Raw genomic sequence first — 17,202 nt, 5'->3', positions numbered from 1 at the left:
GAATTTGTCTGCCTTTTCCATGAATTTGTCTATTTTTTCCTCATTTTTGTCTGCTTTTTGCTTCAACTCTTGGATAATTCTGAATATTAGAGATTTGAATTCCCTATCAGGTAGTTCTAATGCCTTTTCTTCTACTGGAAAGTCATCTGGTGTTTTATTTTGGATGCCGATTAGAACCATCCTGTCCTAGTTTTGTAAATGTTTTGATACTGTCTGCCATCTTCAGGGCCTTCAGTAGTTATTTTTCTCATTTATTGATTGTAGATTTGTTTGTTTTGTCCTTTTTTTTACTTGGCTATGTCTGAGCAGGCAGGCTGTGTGTTCTTTGTTGTTTGCTCATCTGTGGGCACGATACTTTTCACCTCTTCCAATTGGCAGGGTCAGTCGCTCAGATATGGTACAGCAGGGCAGGTCTAGCTGAAGAGGAGTTGCTGGGATGGGTTGTTTGTGGCACTTACTACAGCCACCAGGGCGGGTCAGTAATCCATGCAGGGCAGGTTCCAGTAGGCCGTGCCTGTGCTGCTTGGTGGTGTGATGTTAAGTGCACAGTGCAGGTAGGCAGGATGAAGGGGAGAGATTGTGATGTGTGGAGCTAAGATGGGTATGGGAGAGAGGGGAGATGAACAGGAGCCAAAAAAACATACAAACAAATAAAAAAGAGTGCTAAGGGAGCCTGCTGTTGGAGTGGAGAGATGAGAGACCATGAAATGGAGAAAAACAAAAAGGGGAAGAAGAAGAAAAAAAGGAAAACATGAATAAATAAAAATTAGAAAGAAAAAAGAACAGCAAAGCTCCTAGGGATCCCATTGGTGCAGTATGAGGTCTGGGGAAGTTCTTCCTAGGTGTTACAGTACAGCCTGGCTAGAAGGCATAGAGGAATTCCAGTGCCAGGTATTCAGGGGACAGGAAGAGAAGGAAGGTATAGAGGGATGAGAAACTCAGTAATGAAGAAAGAGAAAAAGGGAAAAAGAGGGAGAAGAAAACAAAACAAATTAAAAAAAAAAAAAGAAAAAGAACAAGAAAAGCCCCCAGAAAAACAGAAAAAAAGAAAAAAACCCACGTGAAAAAAAAAATGCTCTGAGGGATCCCTCTGTGCGTCTGTATACGCTGAGGGGGTAGGTCCCAAGCCGCGTAGCACCACCTGGCCAGAGTGGGCTCCCAACTCGAGAAAAGGAAAAGCAAACAAACTATTCAAAACAAACAAACAAACAAAAGCCCCAGGATCCCACCAGTGTGGCAGCCCAGACCAGGAAGCAGTTCCACACTCGAACGGAGCTCCGCAACCCCCCAGGCAGAAGCAAAGATGGCACATGGAGCCAGATATTTGAGCGAAAGGAGGGGGAGGTGGTGAGAGGTAAGGAAGAAATCAAAAGAAGTGGAAAAAAGCAACACCAGCAGCCAACAAATGGCACTCAGGGAGGCGGCCAGTGTGGGCAGGTGGAATCTGAGCAGCCGGTGTTTCCTGGCCAAGAGACTGTGGCCGCGGGAAGCAGAGGAGGCCGAGTGGGGTTGAAGAAGGGTAGGGGGTGGGAAAGCTTGTATCGCTGTTTACCAGTTGTTCTGTCTCCTTCTGGAAGCTCTGTGAAGCTGCTTTCTCGTATCCCCTATTTGCTGGTCTCTGATAGGAGTCCAAGATGGCGGCAGATCTGTGCTGCGTTAGCTGATGGGGACCTCTGCATGAACCTCTCCTCGCTCTCCATTCTCTGTCAGTTTTCTCACTCCATTTGGCGCTTGGCTGAGTTCTTTATCTCTTCATTTGATGTTTTTAAGGTTTCAGGATTGCTGTTTTCTCTGTTCGGCTTAATTTTTTGGATCTTTGCTGTGGTGGGATGGTGTGGTGCTTCTTCCTAGAGCGCCATGTTGCTGGAAGTCCTCTAGCAATTATCTTCTGTCTGACAGATTTAGCTTTTTTAAAGAAAAATATTTGTTTTCTATTCTACCAAGTAATTTACAAAGCATTAGCAGTGTTCAGGTCCCTCCTAACCTGCACTGGTGGTGGTTTAATACACTTTAGAGCAGGGGTTCTCCAACTTGGCTGCTCATCGTAATCACTGGGGAGTTTTAAAAAAATGCTTATGCCTGGGTGATGTAACTAGGCTGTGATGCAGCCTGGACCTGTGGATGTTAAATAGCGTCCCCTGTGGTTCTAATGTGCAGCCAAGGTTGACAGCTGCTAGTTTAGCATAAAGGGAAGCTGGGCTCTAGGGCTGAGTTCTGTTGCTAGTAAATACTGACATTCCTGTTTTTCATTTCATTCAGAAAAAACCCGCTGAGGTAACATGATTTCAGGTTCCCTGCTACACCCACTTGCCCAAAATCTTTTTCTGCCTAAATGATCTTGACAGTGTTACAGATTTGGGAGAGTTAACTTTTGAAAGCTCCTAAGAAAAGCAGGACTTGAGATGATTTAGCTCAGTCCTTCAAGGCCAGGGCACCAGATATTGATACCTATTGTCTACCTGACTGAGTCAGTCTTGTGATGCAAGAAGATTTTAACAACTTCTTATTTTCACTTTTCCCTAATTTTAGGATATATTTTGGCACATTTCTGGGGGGAAATTGCATATTTCAGAATTTTGTGCTTATATATAAAAAATCTTTATTAGATTTTGAGTTTTCCAGGAGGGGTCAGATTTCTAGATTGTCTTGAGAAAAAAGTTTTTAAGTTGGATTCTCATCATTTAGCCTTTATTTTTTCCCTTATTTGTGTAATGCTATGAATAATAGCTCAGTGGCTATTTAGCATACGACCTAAACAGTGCTGGTTTTATAGATTGTAGGGTTGAGGATAGTACTTCTGGAGGCTTGAGGATTTACTTAGGTTATGCTGGTGGTGGACGGAATCCCTGGGTGGTGCAAATGGTTAAGTGCACAGCTACTAACCAAGAGGTTGGTGGTTTGAACCCACCCAGAGGCACCTTGGAAGAAACACCTGGTAATGTGCTTCTGATAGGTCACAACCATGAAAACCTTATGGCATTTAGTTCTTACTATGTAACGTGGGGTCACCATGAGTTAGAATTGACTCAACATCAATTTTTTTTTTTTTTAAATGCTGGAGGAGGATAGAGTAGTGTAGGAAAACAATTGTGTGGCCTTGGGTAAAATATATCATCTCATTTATGTGATACGATGGTTAGACTAGATAGTCTCTAAATTGCCTTCTGGCTCGAGCAATGTATGATCTATCACAGTCTAAAAAATGGCCTGAGATCTCTTTTATTTTCTGTGATTCTGAGCCATATAACATACCAGCTTTGGATTTTGCCTCCTGCTGAGGGGACTGCTCTGGAAATTACCAGTTTATAAGTCCATCTGAGTTGCTATTTGATTGTGGAAAACTACTAAGCTTTCTGTTAAACACTTCAATGCCTTTTTTATTGCTTGCTGGATAAGGGTGTTGTAAGGCATTCTTAAATTGATCTCATGGGGCTGCACTATCCATACTCATAAAATTTTCTGTTTTCCCTGTGTGTGCCAATGAAAGGTCAGTAATGTGTACCAACGTTTGTTTTCAGTGGGACTGCTGCCTCCTCAGAACATACACATTTCTGATGAATGGTATACACGATTCAGGGTCTCCTGGGATCCTTCACCATCGCCAGTTCTTGGATACAAACTTGTATATAAGCCAGTGGGTAAGAAAGCACCCTTTTCATTATAGGAACGCATTTGGGGTTATCTCTATATGAGAGTTTTCTCTATTGCATCCCTACGATTGTATTCTCCGGATCAGTTATCACATCAAATCCCCTTTCCACTAAAGGGAATGTTTCTGGAAATAACCTTTTAAGTGAAAGGCCTAAAGTACCCTTGTTACTATAGGTGTAGGTGAGATTCTCTTTAAGTTGCATGATTGAAAAGTCTGATCTGGTCCATAAAATTGCACAAATTGAAGCTTTTGGTAACCCTCTGTGTTACTATGATCATGAAATAATGCATATATAATCAATATAAGTGTCTGTATTTTTCCCAGAAGGTCCAGGTATTATTCCATTTGGGGTATACATTGTATGCATTTTAGTTTATTCATGAAAGGCTAGCTTTCAACTTTCCATTGGCATTTTCACCTAAATCAACATCACTTTGATTAAATTATTTGTTATCTTTGCTTCTATGCTCTGTCTATATGCTTAGGGAAGTTGAAAGAAAAATGCTGTTTATACCAAATTTGCTAGGGCATCTTCCATGTACCCAGAAAGGGTATGAACTAGGAAAAAAAAGACAGAAAGAACTAGAAAAATAATGATTGGAGGAGAAAGGACAAGAAAAGCAAATGTGAACCCATGTAAGAAATGGAGAGAGAATTAAAGGGAGAGGAGGAGTTGGCAACTTAGGACATTTAGTAACCTAATTGTGAGGACTGAGGTCCAGTACAGAAGTTCTTAAATCATCTCTATAACAAATTGAAAAATGTTTATTGAGCACCTACTATGTACAAAGCACCATTCTGGCAAAGTAGGGCTTAGAAAAGAGGCTTGAGAACCTAGGGTAGTTGATTTTGTGATTGATCTGTTCACTAATGGGATGTCGATTACACACCTACTACATTCTAGGCACTGTGCTGTACTTTATGAGTAAGAGGGTGAAGAATTCAGTCTTTGCTTATAGTTTCATATCCACCATATAATGTAGAATTTGCTACTTGATCAAATGTGTAACAGGCTATGGGAATTAATGTTCAAGATACCATTTGACTATAAGTTAAGATCTTTAATTTTAAGAAAAATTTTAGGCTAGTAATGGCATCTTTCTATGTATTTTTGTGATTGTGATTAAAGATTCCAATGAGCCCATGGAAGTCTTTGTTGGAGAAGTGACATCATACACGTTACACAATCTCAATCCCAGCACTACCTATGATGTGAATGTTTATGCTCAGTATGACTCTGGACTCAGTGTTCCCCTGACTGATAAAGGCACTACACGTGAGTCACAGATCTTTTCATGGTTGTAAGAAAAAGTGTAGCACAACTTACCAGGCTAGCCTGATTTCATTTTATTTCTTCTTAACATACGTATGTTTTCTCAGCTCTTGGTAGACAAACAAAATACCTACTTAAACCCATAAGTAATATAATTGAGGATGCAGAAAATGTATATGAGAAGATGATGTTTATTTCACATAACATATTTTGAATTTTAAAAGATAAAAATTATAGAAATGGTTGTTGCGTGCATAAATAGCCTATAAAATCAGACTGTGATGCTGTTGAGTTTTTTTGACATTCCATGTTAAAATGTATGTTACCTAAATAGATTGATTTAATTTGAAGTTTTCACAGGAATGTCATGATTACTGACTTTGGCCTACAGATCGATTTTGTTGTCACCAAGGACCTTGATAACTATTTAAGGACTTAGGAGGAGAGAGCCCGTCAGAAAAATGTCTTATTATTTTTGATAAGATGTCCTTGATATTCATAATGTTGAGAGGGACTATATGGAATCTCCTTCACTTGAAAAACAGCCATGGGAAGGGAGGTCTCTTTTGGCTGTACTACATTTTCATGTATGTGTCATCTAAGGAAACAATAAGATTTCAGACCTTTTTGTTTTTTTTAGCTATAGTGGCAGTTTTAAAGTTGTATTATGATTAAAAGTATGTTTTCTGATATATGAAGTAAGTCTTTTTTTCTTTTTCTCTTTATAGTGTATTTGAATGTGACAGATCTGAAAACTTACCAGGTCGGGTGGGATACGTTCTGTGTCAGATGGTCACCTCATCGGGCAGCCACATCCTACAGACTAAAACTAAACCCTGCAGATGGTATGTGTGAAAAAACAAAACAAAACAAACCCTAGAGCACATTGTAGCAACACTGTAAATTTCAGTAAAGAGGAAGCCTTTTTTTTTTCTTTAAATAAAATGATATTAAAAAAGTCTTTATATATAACTGGTGATGATATTAGCGTTTTCCTTTGTTGTCATATTCAGGAACCAGAGGACAAGAAATTACAGTGCGTGGATCAGAAACCAGTCACTGCTTCACTGGCCTTTCACCAGATACTGAATATGGTGTCACTGTTTTTGTGCAGACACCAAATCTTGAGGGACCGGGGGTCCCTGTTAAAGAACATACCAGTAAGTTTTTGAGTAATCTGCAGGCCTTAGAACAGAATGCTTGAAATGTGGGGAATTTAAGTGGCTCCTTGAGACTTCATACCTATGCAGCTACTTCTCCCTATAGAGAGCAATAGTAATGGCAGGTTTCTGAAGGTGGGTTTATGGCTGTTTCCAGGTCCTTTATCTGCAGCCATTCCATGTTGTCCCTGATACAGAGTTGGCCTTATTTTAAGGAAAAAGCTAAAGTGGGGAGAGATAGCTTTAGTTGCAATAAGAAAGTAAATCTGCGTCCATATTAGTGACTTTTATTCATTTGATCCTATCTGAAGGTATGAAGGTCTCTCTTTGAACCTTTGCTTTAATTTGTGTGGCTGTACTTAATGTTGAATGACCTCAGTGATACCAAGTTTGGATAGAATAGAACCCCCAGTATGTCAGTGCCATTGGAGCTGGATTCTTATTTTCTAAGATTTGACTGGTGATCTAGGACTTAAATTGCTCTTAAAATTTACTTCCTGTGATGTGAAATGGGCACATGTTGTGCTTTTCTAATTATTATTTTTTAATTCTAGCTGTAAAACCAACTGAAGCCCCTACAGAGCCGCCCACGCCTCCTCCCCCTCCTACAATTCCACCAGCCCGGGACGGTAAGTACAGCTAATTAGGCAATAAGTTTAGCTGATAGGGATTTATGGACTTTTTATTTATGTTGCATATATACCATTTATAATTTATATAGTAAATTTTTGACTTATTATTTCTGCTGAGGAGTTTTTAGATTCAAAGCAAAGATTACCAGTAATTGTTTCCGTCTTCTCCTTCAGCACATTTTGGTGTGAACAAAATCGTTCCCAAACTATTCCAGCTCTTTGGTTGGGACTTTTGTTTCTTCAACTTTGCAGATTAAAGTCTATTGATATAAAATACTTTACATAGTCCATAGTCACATGGTGGGCATTTCTTTCCCCTGGAGGTTGGCATCAGCAGGCACTGTGAACATTTTGGCTATATCTGCAACCTAATCCCCAGCACTTTAGCTCTGGAATTCCTGACTTCTGACCTGAGAAGTGCGTGGAATCTACTCTATTACCCCTTTCATGGTTCTTGGGACAGAATGTGCCCACAAACATTTTCAATTTCTCAGGTTTCTTGGGAAGCTGCTTGTCCCACTATAAGTATATGCTGCCTTCCAGTGGGGCTTGAGTAACAGTGAAAAATGAAAGAAATATTCTTTGGCAAAAATTCACTAAGGTAGAAGGCTTACACATGAGGCAATGCATCCGGGAAGTGTGACTGGGTCAAACTTTTGTGATTTTTGGCTTTTGTGCAGCTAGATAATCCTCGTAAGTATATTTATGGCTTCCTATGTGATAGTTAGGGAACTGTGGAAGGTTTAGTTTTGTGTGTGTGATATTTGAAAAACCAGAGGTACCAATGTAACCACTTGTATGTATTGACCCATGTTGAAAATTTTAACATTTTTTGGGACATATGTGCTCCACAAAATAGGTATCAAAATCCATGTTTCATAATAAAATCTCAGAAATGCTCCTTGATTCAGCACGCCTACCATTAATGAAAACACATGGTATAACAAGAAATTCAAAGCAGAAAATAATTGGATCTTGAAAGGGTTACAGAAAGCTAAAACCATTTTATTTCACCAAAACTTGAGACTTAATTGTCACTTGTAGTGAACTGATAGAAAGATACACTGAGCTATTAAAGCTGATCTCTTCAGTAATTTGGGACAATTTTTCAGTGCTTTATCAAATTAAGTTTAAGCTAATTAACCACTGGTTTATTCTTTTCCCACATTCTGTTTCCAGAATTTAACAGACAGTATTTCAGATTTTAAAAGTATTTTTCTTTTATCTTAGAAGGCTCTAGAATGTTATAACTTCATTAAACCTATTAAATGATCAAATTAAAAATTTAAATTTTATTATTATAGGATAAAATAATAATGGATTTCTTAAAATTAGATGTTTGAGAGAAATTCAACGAATAATCTTTGTTCAAAAACGTGTTGAGTTTCTATACACCAAAATTTTGTTAAAATTTTCTTTAAGAATATTTTTAGCCTCCAAGTCTAAATTAAAGATTAAAAATTTTTTTTATTTTATCCCCACTCCCTCACCCCATCACATGATTGTAGTGATCTGATTTAAAATTGAAAAACACATTATTTGCACTAAATCTTTGATAGTTATTATATAAAACATCCACACCCTCTGATGGCTCTTTTTAAGCTTTGAACATCATTGCTTTTCATTTGATCTTCCCCTCATTTATTGTATGAAGCCACCTGAAGAGTTCCATGAAGAAAGAGCTTTTATTTGCACAATGGATTTAAACAGATGGAGTAATTCCAGCAGTATTTGAGAGCCAGGGACCCCAGGTGGCACAACAGTTAAGTGCTCAGCTGCTAACCGAAAGGTTGGTGGTTTGACTTTACCCAATGGCTTCATGCGAGAAAGACCTGGCAATCTGCTTCTGTAGAGATTACAGCCTAGAAAACCCCATGGGGCAGTTCTTTTCTGTCACATAGGGTAAATATGAGGTGAAATCCACTCTACAGCAGAGAGCAACAATTGAGAGCCAGGTAGACCAGAGCTTTTCAAACGTTGTGTATACGAATCATCTGCGCATCTTATTATTGCTGATTATGATTCAGGAAGCCTAGGGTAGGGCCCCTGCTTCAGCATTTTTAACAATCTCCAGATAATGTTGTTGCTGATGGACCACACTTTGAGTAGATAGGTGTTACAGTACATTTTTCAGTTATGTAATTTCACTTGAATGAATGAATTAATGAGATTTGGGGATTCCTTTTTTTTTTTTTTTCCAGTATGCAAAGGAGCCAAGGCAGATATTGTGTTCCTGACTGATGCCTCTTGGAGTATTGGGGATGATAATTTTAACAAAGTTGTAAAATTCATCTTCAATACTGTGGGAGCCTTTGATGAAATCAGTCCTGCTGGAATTCAGGTGAGTGTTATTCCACAAATGGCTATTCATTTGCAATGTTTTGCTATTTCCTTTGAATTTTTCTTTTTAAGCAGAAAGACCTTTCAATATAAAGTACATTTTGACCTTTACTATTTGCTATTTTCTTTAATATGTATTTCTTGGGAGGTGTTAAGTGTAAAAGACAAATAAATAGAAAAATAAATGTTCTTCTAGTTATTCTTGGCGAGACGATACTGCTGTTGAGAATTCAGGAGTTTCTGACTCTAACATCCTGCCTAAAACTTCAACGATGATATATTTCCTTAAAAGGTCATCCAGTGTTCTGGAACTTAAATGTATAGTGATTGTTATACCCTGTTAAATCAGAAGAATCAGTGATGAATAATGATTGGAGTGGGTATGTGGAACCCTGCTGCTTCCTCTAGCATTACATTTCAGAAATTACCTTGACTAGAAGATTGTCCATTATTGACTCAAAGAGTATTTTCTTTGTTTTTTCTAAAACTATAACTACCAATTATTACTGTGGTCACTCCAAATCTTACCAGAGTAGGAACTTAGAGAAATTTATATTTCCGTGAGAAGGCTCAAATTAATCATTTAGCTCTAACTTCCCTTAAAGCCAAGGATTTCCTCCCCTATTCGAAGCATACCCATGAATTGAATACTCAGGTCCAGTGGGGCTAAACTTTTTGTTGGGAGGGTCTTCCCAGACACCTCTGAAAATCTATTTAAAGTTATTATTAGCTATCCTGGACTCTGCATCCTTTAAGATCCATTTCAAATTCCCCCCTTCTGGAGAGGCTTCCCTGATGGTTCTAGGCATTCTCTTCTCCTGATGTTCTTTGGCTTTATTGCTGTTATAGCAAGTATCATTGTGTATGTTCAGTATCTATTTGTGCAACTCTCTTCTATCTAAATTGTTGACTCCTAAAGGCAAGAGGATATACCTTATTTTTTAAAAAAAATTCTCTCCTTTCCTTCTGCATACTTCTTGGTGAATTTTCTTTATTTTGGCAGTTTGTATTTCTTCATTGTGGCATCTTAAAGACTGTATGAAAATAAGATACTTTGACATAAACCGCAAATAATATCATAACCTTCCTCTTTTGTGAAATAGTACTTTATACAATGTACTAGATTTCAAATCCCCAAATAATCCTGTAGCCATTGTCCCAGCCCAAGAAAAATAAAAGTCATCCTAATTATGTCCTTAATTTAATGTGTCAACAACTAAACCATTCTTAATTTTTTTTAGAAATTAAGATTTCTAATATAATGATAAAACATAGCTATCATATGTTATGGAAACCCTGGTGGCATAGTGCTTAAGAGCTATAGCTGGTAACCAAAAGGTTGGTGGTTCGAATCCACCAGGTGCTCCTTGGAAACCCTGTGGGGCAGTTCTAGTCTGTCCTGTAGTGTCGCTATCAGTCAGAATTGACTCAACAGCAACAGTTTTTTTTTTTGGGGGGGGGATTTATCATATTTTATTAACTTTTACCATCAGCTGCTTTGTATACATGATCATTAACTCTTAAAACAACCCTGGAAGGTAAGGATAATTAACTTCATTTTATTGATAAGGAAACTAAAGCCCAGAGATTTAGGGAATTTGCCCAAGGTCACACAGCTATTAATTGGCAGAGCTAGGATTTGAGTCTAGTGAATCCTGATTATAAAGCTCATACTCTTTCCACTAAATCACTACGTTTTTGGTGAGTACTGATTATTATTACACACGCAGAGTTTTTGTATAACCATGAAGAATGGATGGAGTAGTTGGCTGAGAACTAAAGCTCTTGAGCTCAAGGCGGTGCGTTCTCATTTCTAATCCTGGGACTTAACTGCTCTCCGGCTTTTCCCATCCCTTCCTACATCCCAGATAAAGGCATATGAATGCAGAGTATTTTGATTATTAATATCAATCATTGACATTTTTAATATTAACATATGATAATTAGAAATTAGATAATTTAATGAGATAACAGTAACTAGTATTATAATATTATCTACAAAGAGTTTATAATATTTTGTCAGGTCTGAAATACTTCTTTTTTCCCCATTCTGCATGCAGCTAGAGGAATCACTCAAAGATTGAAATACATACATACATACATACATGCATATATATATATAGATATATATAGATATATCTATATATATAAAGATGTTTTATGCTCAAGACCAAATCACATTTCCTTTCAGGTCTCATTTGTGCAGTACAGTGACGAGGTCAAGTCTGAGTTCAAGCTGAACACATACAACGACAAAGCCCAAGCCCTTGGGGCCCTCCAGAATATTAGGTACAGAGGAGGCAACACAAGAACAGGTACAGTTAATCAGAGTATTTGTAAACCTTACTCTCCACTGTGTTTGGTGTAGTAGAACTGAGTGTGTAATCTCACTCTAATGTCCAAATTCTTATCAGTAGGGCATGGCTAATGGTATTCGGAGAGATTTCACTGAGGTGACGCTAAAATGTTCTGTACCACACTCTGTAGGCAAGGCCCTCACATTTATCAAGGAGAAGGTCTTGACCTGGGAGAGCGGCATGAGAAAGAATGTCCCCAAGGTGCTGGTTGTGGTCACAGACGGTCGGTCACAGGATGAGGTCAAGAAGGCAGCTTTGATCATCCAACAGTCAGGTAAGCACATTCGTGAATTTAATGTCTAGTGATTGAATTCATTATTTTAACAGTTTTAAATGTTCAGTGATGACTGCAAAAGACCAGCAATGCTAATGTTACTTTATTGTTACTGTTTAACTCTGTACTCTATATCCTTGTTATGTTTATATTTAATTGTGGAATGGTTTGGTGAATGCTCATAAAGGACACAGTGTATTCCTTGTATAAGAAGTGATTCAGAGTCCATCAAGGGGCAAACCAAATTTCCCTAGAGCAGGCTTCCTGTCATAGCAAAATGAATGTAGATGCCAGTTCCTGTGCAAGGAGAGACACCAGGAAGTCTTTAGTCCTTGCAGATGCAGACCTATGTAGATTGCTGAATGGCACACTGCAAAGAAGGAGTAGTGAGGCCTTAGAGAGACAACTCTGGGACAGATCTTACCAACCAAACATCTTGAGAGCCTCTCAGCAATACTGCTGTTTGGATTAGTTATTTAGGATTATTAGAGATGAAACTTGATCTTTCTAGTACTTTCAGTAAATCCATCTTCCCCACCCCACCCAGACAGGGTCCAAGGTGGACATATTGTAGAGAGAATTCTATGCTATGCATGATCCATTGTAGTAAATTGTACTTTGTTACACGGAACTTGTTATCTGCACATACATGATTCTTTGTCTAAAATTAGGATTTGGGATTAGTACTAAATTATACTCTTTTCTTTCAATAGAGGTTTTTTTTGCACTGGTCTATCTGTAATCTGTTGCTATTATGTTACCAAATTTTGAGCAGATTTTTGTGTATTTTGGGCTTCTAGCTGATTTAAGTTCGGGGTTATGGATTGCCCCTCAAATTACCTTATCAATCTCTGATTATATCCCTAATTCCTTTTCATATAGTTTATTTATTTTTTCTGATGCCAAATTAAACTTTTGGAGTGAAATCTTTATTTTCATTACCCTAAATAAATGCAAGTTTATTGCCAGTGGGTGTTGTAGATTCTATTTTAAAGGTGGCCAAAGTGCTGCCTTTGTGCCTGAGATTGTTGGGGAAATCGGTTTCAAGAATTCAGATTTAAAAATGAGCCCATTCTTGGTTTCTGACTCACATAAGTTTAACATGTTAATGGTGCCTAAGGGAGCTGCAGAATTTATGTGTACATTAGGGCCGTGGGTATGTGGAAGGAAATATGTACCACGGTAAGTCCTCCTGCTATTCAAATCTTCATCTTTTAATTGTTAGGATTTTATTTGAGGCAGTCCCATTAATTGAATTTCATAAACCAGAAAATAGGAAGATTTGGGAAAAGTACTTACTCATTAAAGAGAGTTAATGTCAAGTAAAAGGACTTGCTGAATACACTGAGAAAATACGGTGTCATTTCTAACGGGATTTGCTTTTGAATTATTCAAACAATAATGTAAGGAAAAAAGGGACATACAGTTAATTCTGTAAATGCTACTCTGCAGGGTTCAGTGTCTTTGTAGTTGGTGTGGCTGATGTTGACTACAACGAGCTTGCCAACATTGCCAGCAAACCAAGCGAAAGGCATGTGTTCATTGTGGATGACTTTGAGTCTTTTGAGAAGATCGAGGATAACCTTATTACGTTTGTTTGTGAAACAGCCACTTCAAGTAAGTCATGGTCAACATGGATCCAGAATCTTACTTGTTTTTAAAAATAATTACTTAGTAGACAATTCTCTATCCTTTACGGGATCAAGTCTGCATGTAAATAGATCCTGGAAAATCATTTGAGAACCTGATGAATCATTGTTCCTATTGACATCAGGCTGAATGTGTGCTTGTCAGAGTCCATTTTTAGCCTTGAAAATGTAATATTCCTTGTATGGAAATAAAATGTTTGAATATATTCTCCTCCCACCATTCTAACATCCTGTGACCTTTGAATGAATTAATCTGCAGTTTAGAACTGCATATATAGACGCCTTTCTGTGAGATGAAGTTTTTCCCTGTTAGTAATCAAGTGGTATTTGTTCCGTCAACATCTGTGCTTCAGGAGAGTAAGGAAAACCTGACTTGTGCATATGTGTTGGTTCTCATTTGGATTTTTAGTTTAGAGATTTCTTATTATACCAAGCCCACTGTATAAGATACGATGAAGGACCAAAGACCGATTGTTTAAATCAATTTGTTCCTTTCCGCATCCATTAGCACTGATTTTTGAGGTATTAGATTCTGAAGATAGTTATGTGGGCAGTTTAGCCCCCTGAGCCTAGCCAGGACTATGCTTAATCAGTATAATATTTTCCCTCATTAAACATTATATTAAAAACTCAGAACTTTGGTTAGAGGTGACAGTAGTAAAGAAACTTCAGCAGTTAACTAAATTTTAAAACTGTGGGGCCTTTTGTTCAAATAAAATCTTTTTGCTGAGCCTAGAATGCATTGGTGAAAGTGGGTAGAGGGCTAGAGTTGTCTCCTTTCCACCCCAGGAGGCCATAGATGCAACCCGCTGGTACCCCTGGGCTCTGGGAGGCACAGGGTGAAAAGTACTGCATAGTTCTTGCCACTGAGTGATGTTTGCTTGTCAGCATGGAGACTCTGGTGCTTGGCAGAGAAGATGGTTGGATAGGACACGCTCCTCCCACCTTTGCATATAGCTAACATTTCCTGGGAGAGAAGTTCTTTATCCTACTGAAAAATGTCTGAAAAATTTCCCTGCTAATTATTCTTAAGACAGTTGAAATTTCAAATTGGAATAATGTTCAGAAAGCATTTGTCACCTTGACCAGTATAATTTTTTTTACACACAGGAAGTTTCTAAGAAATATATTACAAAAGGTTAGATTGGTAAGTTTTTTTTTTTTTTAAAAGAATGAATAGTTTTATTACCCGAATACACAGCTGCTTTCTCTGCATATATATGTCTGCATATCATGTTAGTGAATCATACTTAAAAAACACTGTACATTCCAGGTTGTCCTCTCATTTATTTGGATGGCTACACCTCACCAGGTAAGCATTTATACTCTTGAGCTAGTTTATTCAAGTTTTGAATAATAAAACAATTAAAATCAATTCATTTTAAACACTGTCCTTTCGTTTCCAATATAAAGGTTTTAAGATGCTTGAAGCATACAACTTGACAGAAAAGAATTTTGCTTCTGTACAAGGAGTTTCTTTGGAATCGGGGTCTTTTCCTGGCTACTCAGCTTACAGGCTTCAGAAAAATGCCTTTGTGAATCAGCCTACAGTGTAAGTATGACAACAGGCAGTTCTTTTTCTTATAATGGGCAAGAAGTGTTTTTGAGATTCTTGTAATCTTTACTGACTTCTTAAATCCTAGAACATTAGAATTGTCAAAAGACTTTTTATAAGTGACATAGTCTGGTTTCTTTAAATACAGTTGCACAGAAAAGTTAAGTTTCTTCTATAAGGTCTTAATTCTTATCACGCTCAGAGCCAAGAATCTCATCTGGTACTGCAGTATTCTTGATTACTCACCCCTTGAATTTAACACTAGGATTGTAGTTTTGCTTCTTCTGAGGGAGGCTGTTTAAACAGGAAGGCAACTTGTTATAGTGAACATTTCTCCCTGTGGTGCAGAAAAACTGCATGGAATAAATGCAGAATGACAGCAGGCATTCTTTTTAGAGTTTCAGCTCTCCAGAAAACTAAAGGCTGTGGTAGTTTTGCTTGTTCAACATTGAACAAGCAGCAGTTAGTTTTTATTGGCCGATGCTCTAATCTTTTGGGCAGCTCTGGATGTTATTATTTTATTTCATGAAAATTTGCACCTCGGTACGATAACCAAAATATGTATCTTTTTTTTCTTGGCAGAGTTTTTTTTTTTTTTTAATTGTACTTTAGATGAAGGTTTACAGAACAAACTAGTTTCTCATTAAACAGTTAGTTCACATACGGTTTTATAACATTGGTTAACAACTCCATGACATGTCAACATTCTCCCTTCTCGACCTTGGGTTCCCTATTACCAGCTTTCCTGTCCCCTCCTCCCTTCTAGTCCTTGCCCCTGGCTGTTGTGCCCTTTTAGTCTTGTTTTGTTTTATGGGTCTGTCTAATCTTTGGCTGAGGGTGAACCTTGGGAGTGTCTTCATTACTGAACTAGAAGAGTGTCTGGGGGCCATATTCTTGGGGTTTCTCCAGTCTCTGCCAGACCAGTAAGTCTGGTCTTTTTTTTTTCTTTTTCTTTTTTTTATTGTACTTCAGGTGAAGGCTTACAGAACAAATAGTTTCCCATGAAACAGTAGTACACATATCAAAATATGTATTTTTCATTAGAATGAAAACTTTTTTTTTATGTTTAAAAATATGTGTTTGGAAGCTTAGGGAGAGAAAAGAACAAAAAGAAATAAAGCTTTCAGAAACTTAGGACGGGCAGAAAATGATATCTGAAATATGAAATGCTCTGGGTAAGCTGATGGAAAATTCAGACTAAAACCAGAGCTAATTTCTTTTAAGGAAGCACAGATCACATTGCTGTAGTTCGACCACACTGTAAGTTCCTTTCTCTTTTATGGTTAACTTCACTGGTTCACAGTTGTAGGTTTTTCAGTGAACCACAATACTCAGAATTGAACTCTTTCAGATACCTGAAGACATGATCCTTACATTTTAACTCATGACAGCCTCTTGCCCTCTCAAGAATGAGAATTGTGGTTGAAAGGAAAGAAGCATAAATGCAGTTATTATTTTTTTTCACAGACACTGGTTAACTGAGAAAGGAAGAAAATGGGCTAGGTGAGAGATGAGCTAATATGGAAAAATATTATTTTTAACATGGAATATTATTAAGATTGTAGGTTCTTGGACATACATAAGGCACCATGTTAGTTTTGCCCAGAGCATATGTTTTAAGAAGCAAGACAGAATTATTTATCCGAAGACTTTCTTCGTGGTACTAGGACATGGAACCCCAGGAGACATTCTGTGTCCTCTGCCAAAGTTTGTGAAGGAATAGTCCTTTTCAGTCTAACAGTTGATAATCCTCGTTTCCTACCTTCAGGGAGAAAGTTATTAAATAGTCTCAGACAGAAAACCATTAATTCTGCTTCAAAGACTCCCCCAGAACAATCATAGGCTAAGCTCTGGAAGGACACATGGGACCACAGTTTTTGTCTAACAGTCCTGGAGCCAAGAAACACTTCCTCCTAATTGAATCACATCCCTTTATCATCATTAAACATTTGCACACGGACATGGTTTTAACATTTATTATTGTTTTTGTTTTTGAGAATATGTGAGCTTCTAGGGGTTATTTGATTTATTTGATTTCATGGGAGGTTTGGAAGTGTAAAAACTATTAGAGATAAACAAACAAACCCAAACCCATCATCGTTGAGTTGATTCCAACTCAGCGACCCTATAGGACAGGGTAGAACTGCCCCATAGGGTTTCCATGGAGTGGCTGGTGGATTTGAACTGCTGACCTTTTGGTTAGCAGCCGAACTCCTAACCATTGCACCACCAGGGCTCCATTAGAGATAAGGAGGGAGAAATTAAAACATTAAGCTATTTTACCTATAATCTCATATCCCTGATACTGGA

At 37.8% G+C, this 17,202-nt stretch overlaps 1 protein-coding gene across 1 annotated transcript in view; it reads left to right on the top strand.

The window, feature by feature from the left end:
- The window catches only part of COL12A1 (collagen type XII alpha 1 chain), a 129,647-nt gene that overhangs the window by 79,934 nt on the left and 32,511 nt on the right, over positions 1-17,202 (top strand). Inside the window, exons 39-49 of the mRNA XM_004390153.1 lie at positions 3,519-3,638; positions 4,782-4,928; positions 5,654-5,770; positions 5,939-6,085; positions 6,640-6,714; positions 8,919-9,058; positions 11,249-11,372; positions 11,545-11,688; positions 13,141-13,305; positions 14,611-14,649; positions 14,751-14,889. Coding sequence (XP_004390210.1) covers positions 3,519-3,638; positions 4,782-4,928; positions 5,654-5,770; positions 5,939-6,085; positions 6,640-6,714; positions 8,919-9,058; positions 11,249-11,372; positions 11,545-11,688; positions 13,141-13,305; positions 14,611-14,649; positions 14,751-14,889 — 1,357 coding nt within the window. The remainder of the gene's footprint in view (positions 1-3,518; positions 3,639-4,781; positions 4,929-5,653; positions 5,771-5,938; positions 6,086-6,639; positions 6,715-8,918; positions 9,059-11,248; positions 11,373-11,544; positions 11,689-13,140; positions 13,306-14,610; positions 14,650-14,750; positions 14,890-17,202) is intronic.

The sequence above is a fragment of the Trichechus manatus genome, unplaced genomic scaffold (genome assembly GCF_000243295.1).
Source record: "Trichechus manatus latirostris isolate Lorelei unplaced genomic scaffold, TriManLat1.0 scaffold00287, whole genome shotgun sequence".
Lineage (NCBI taxonomy): Eukaryota > Metazoa > Chordata > Mammalia > Sirenia > Trichechidae > Trichechus > Trichechus manatus.
Note: the sequence above shows the minus strand (reverse complement) of the source record. Positions and strands in the feature narration are given on the sequence as shown.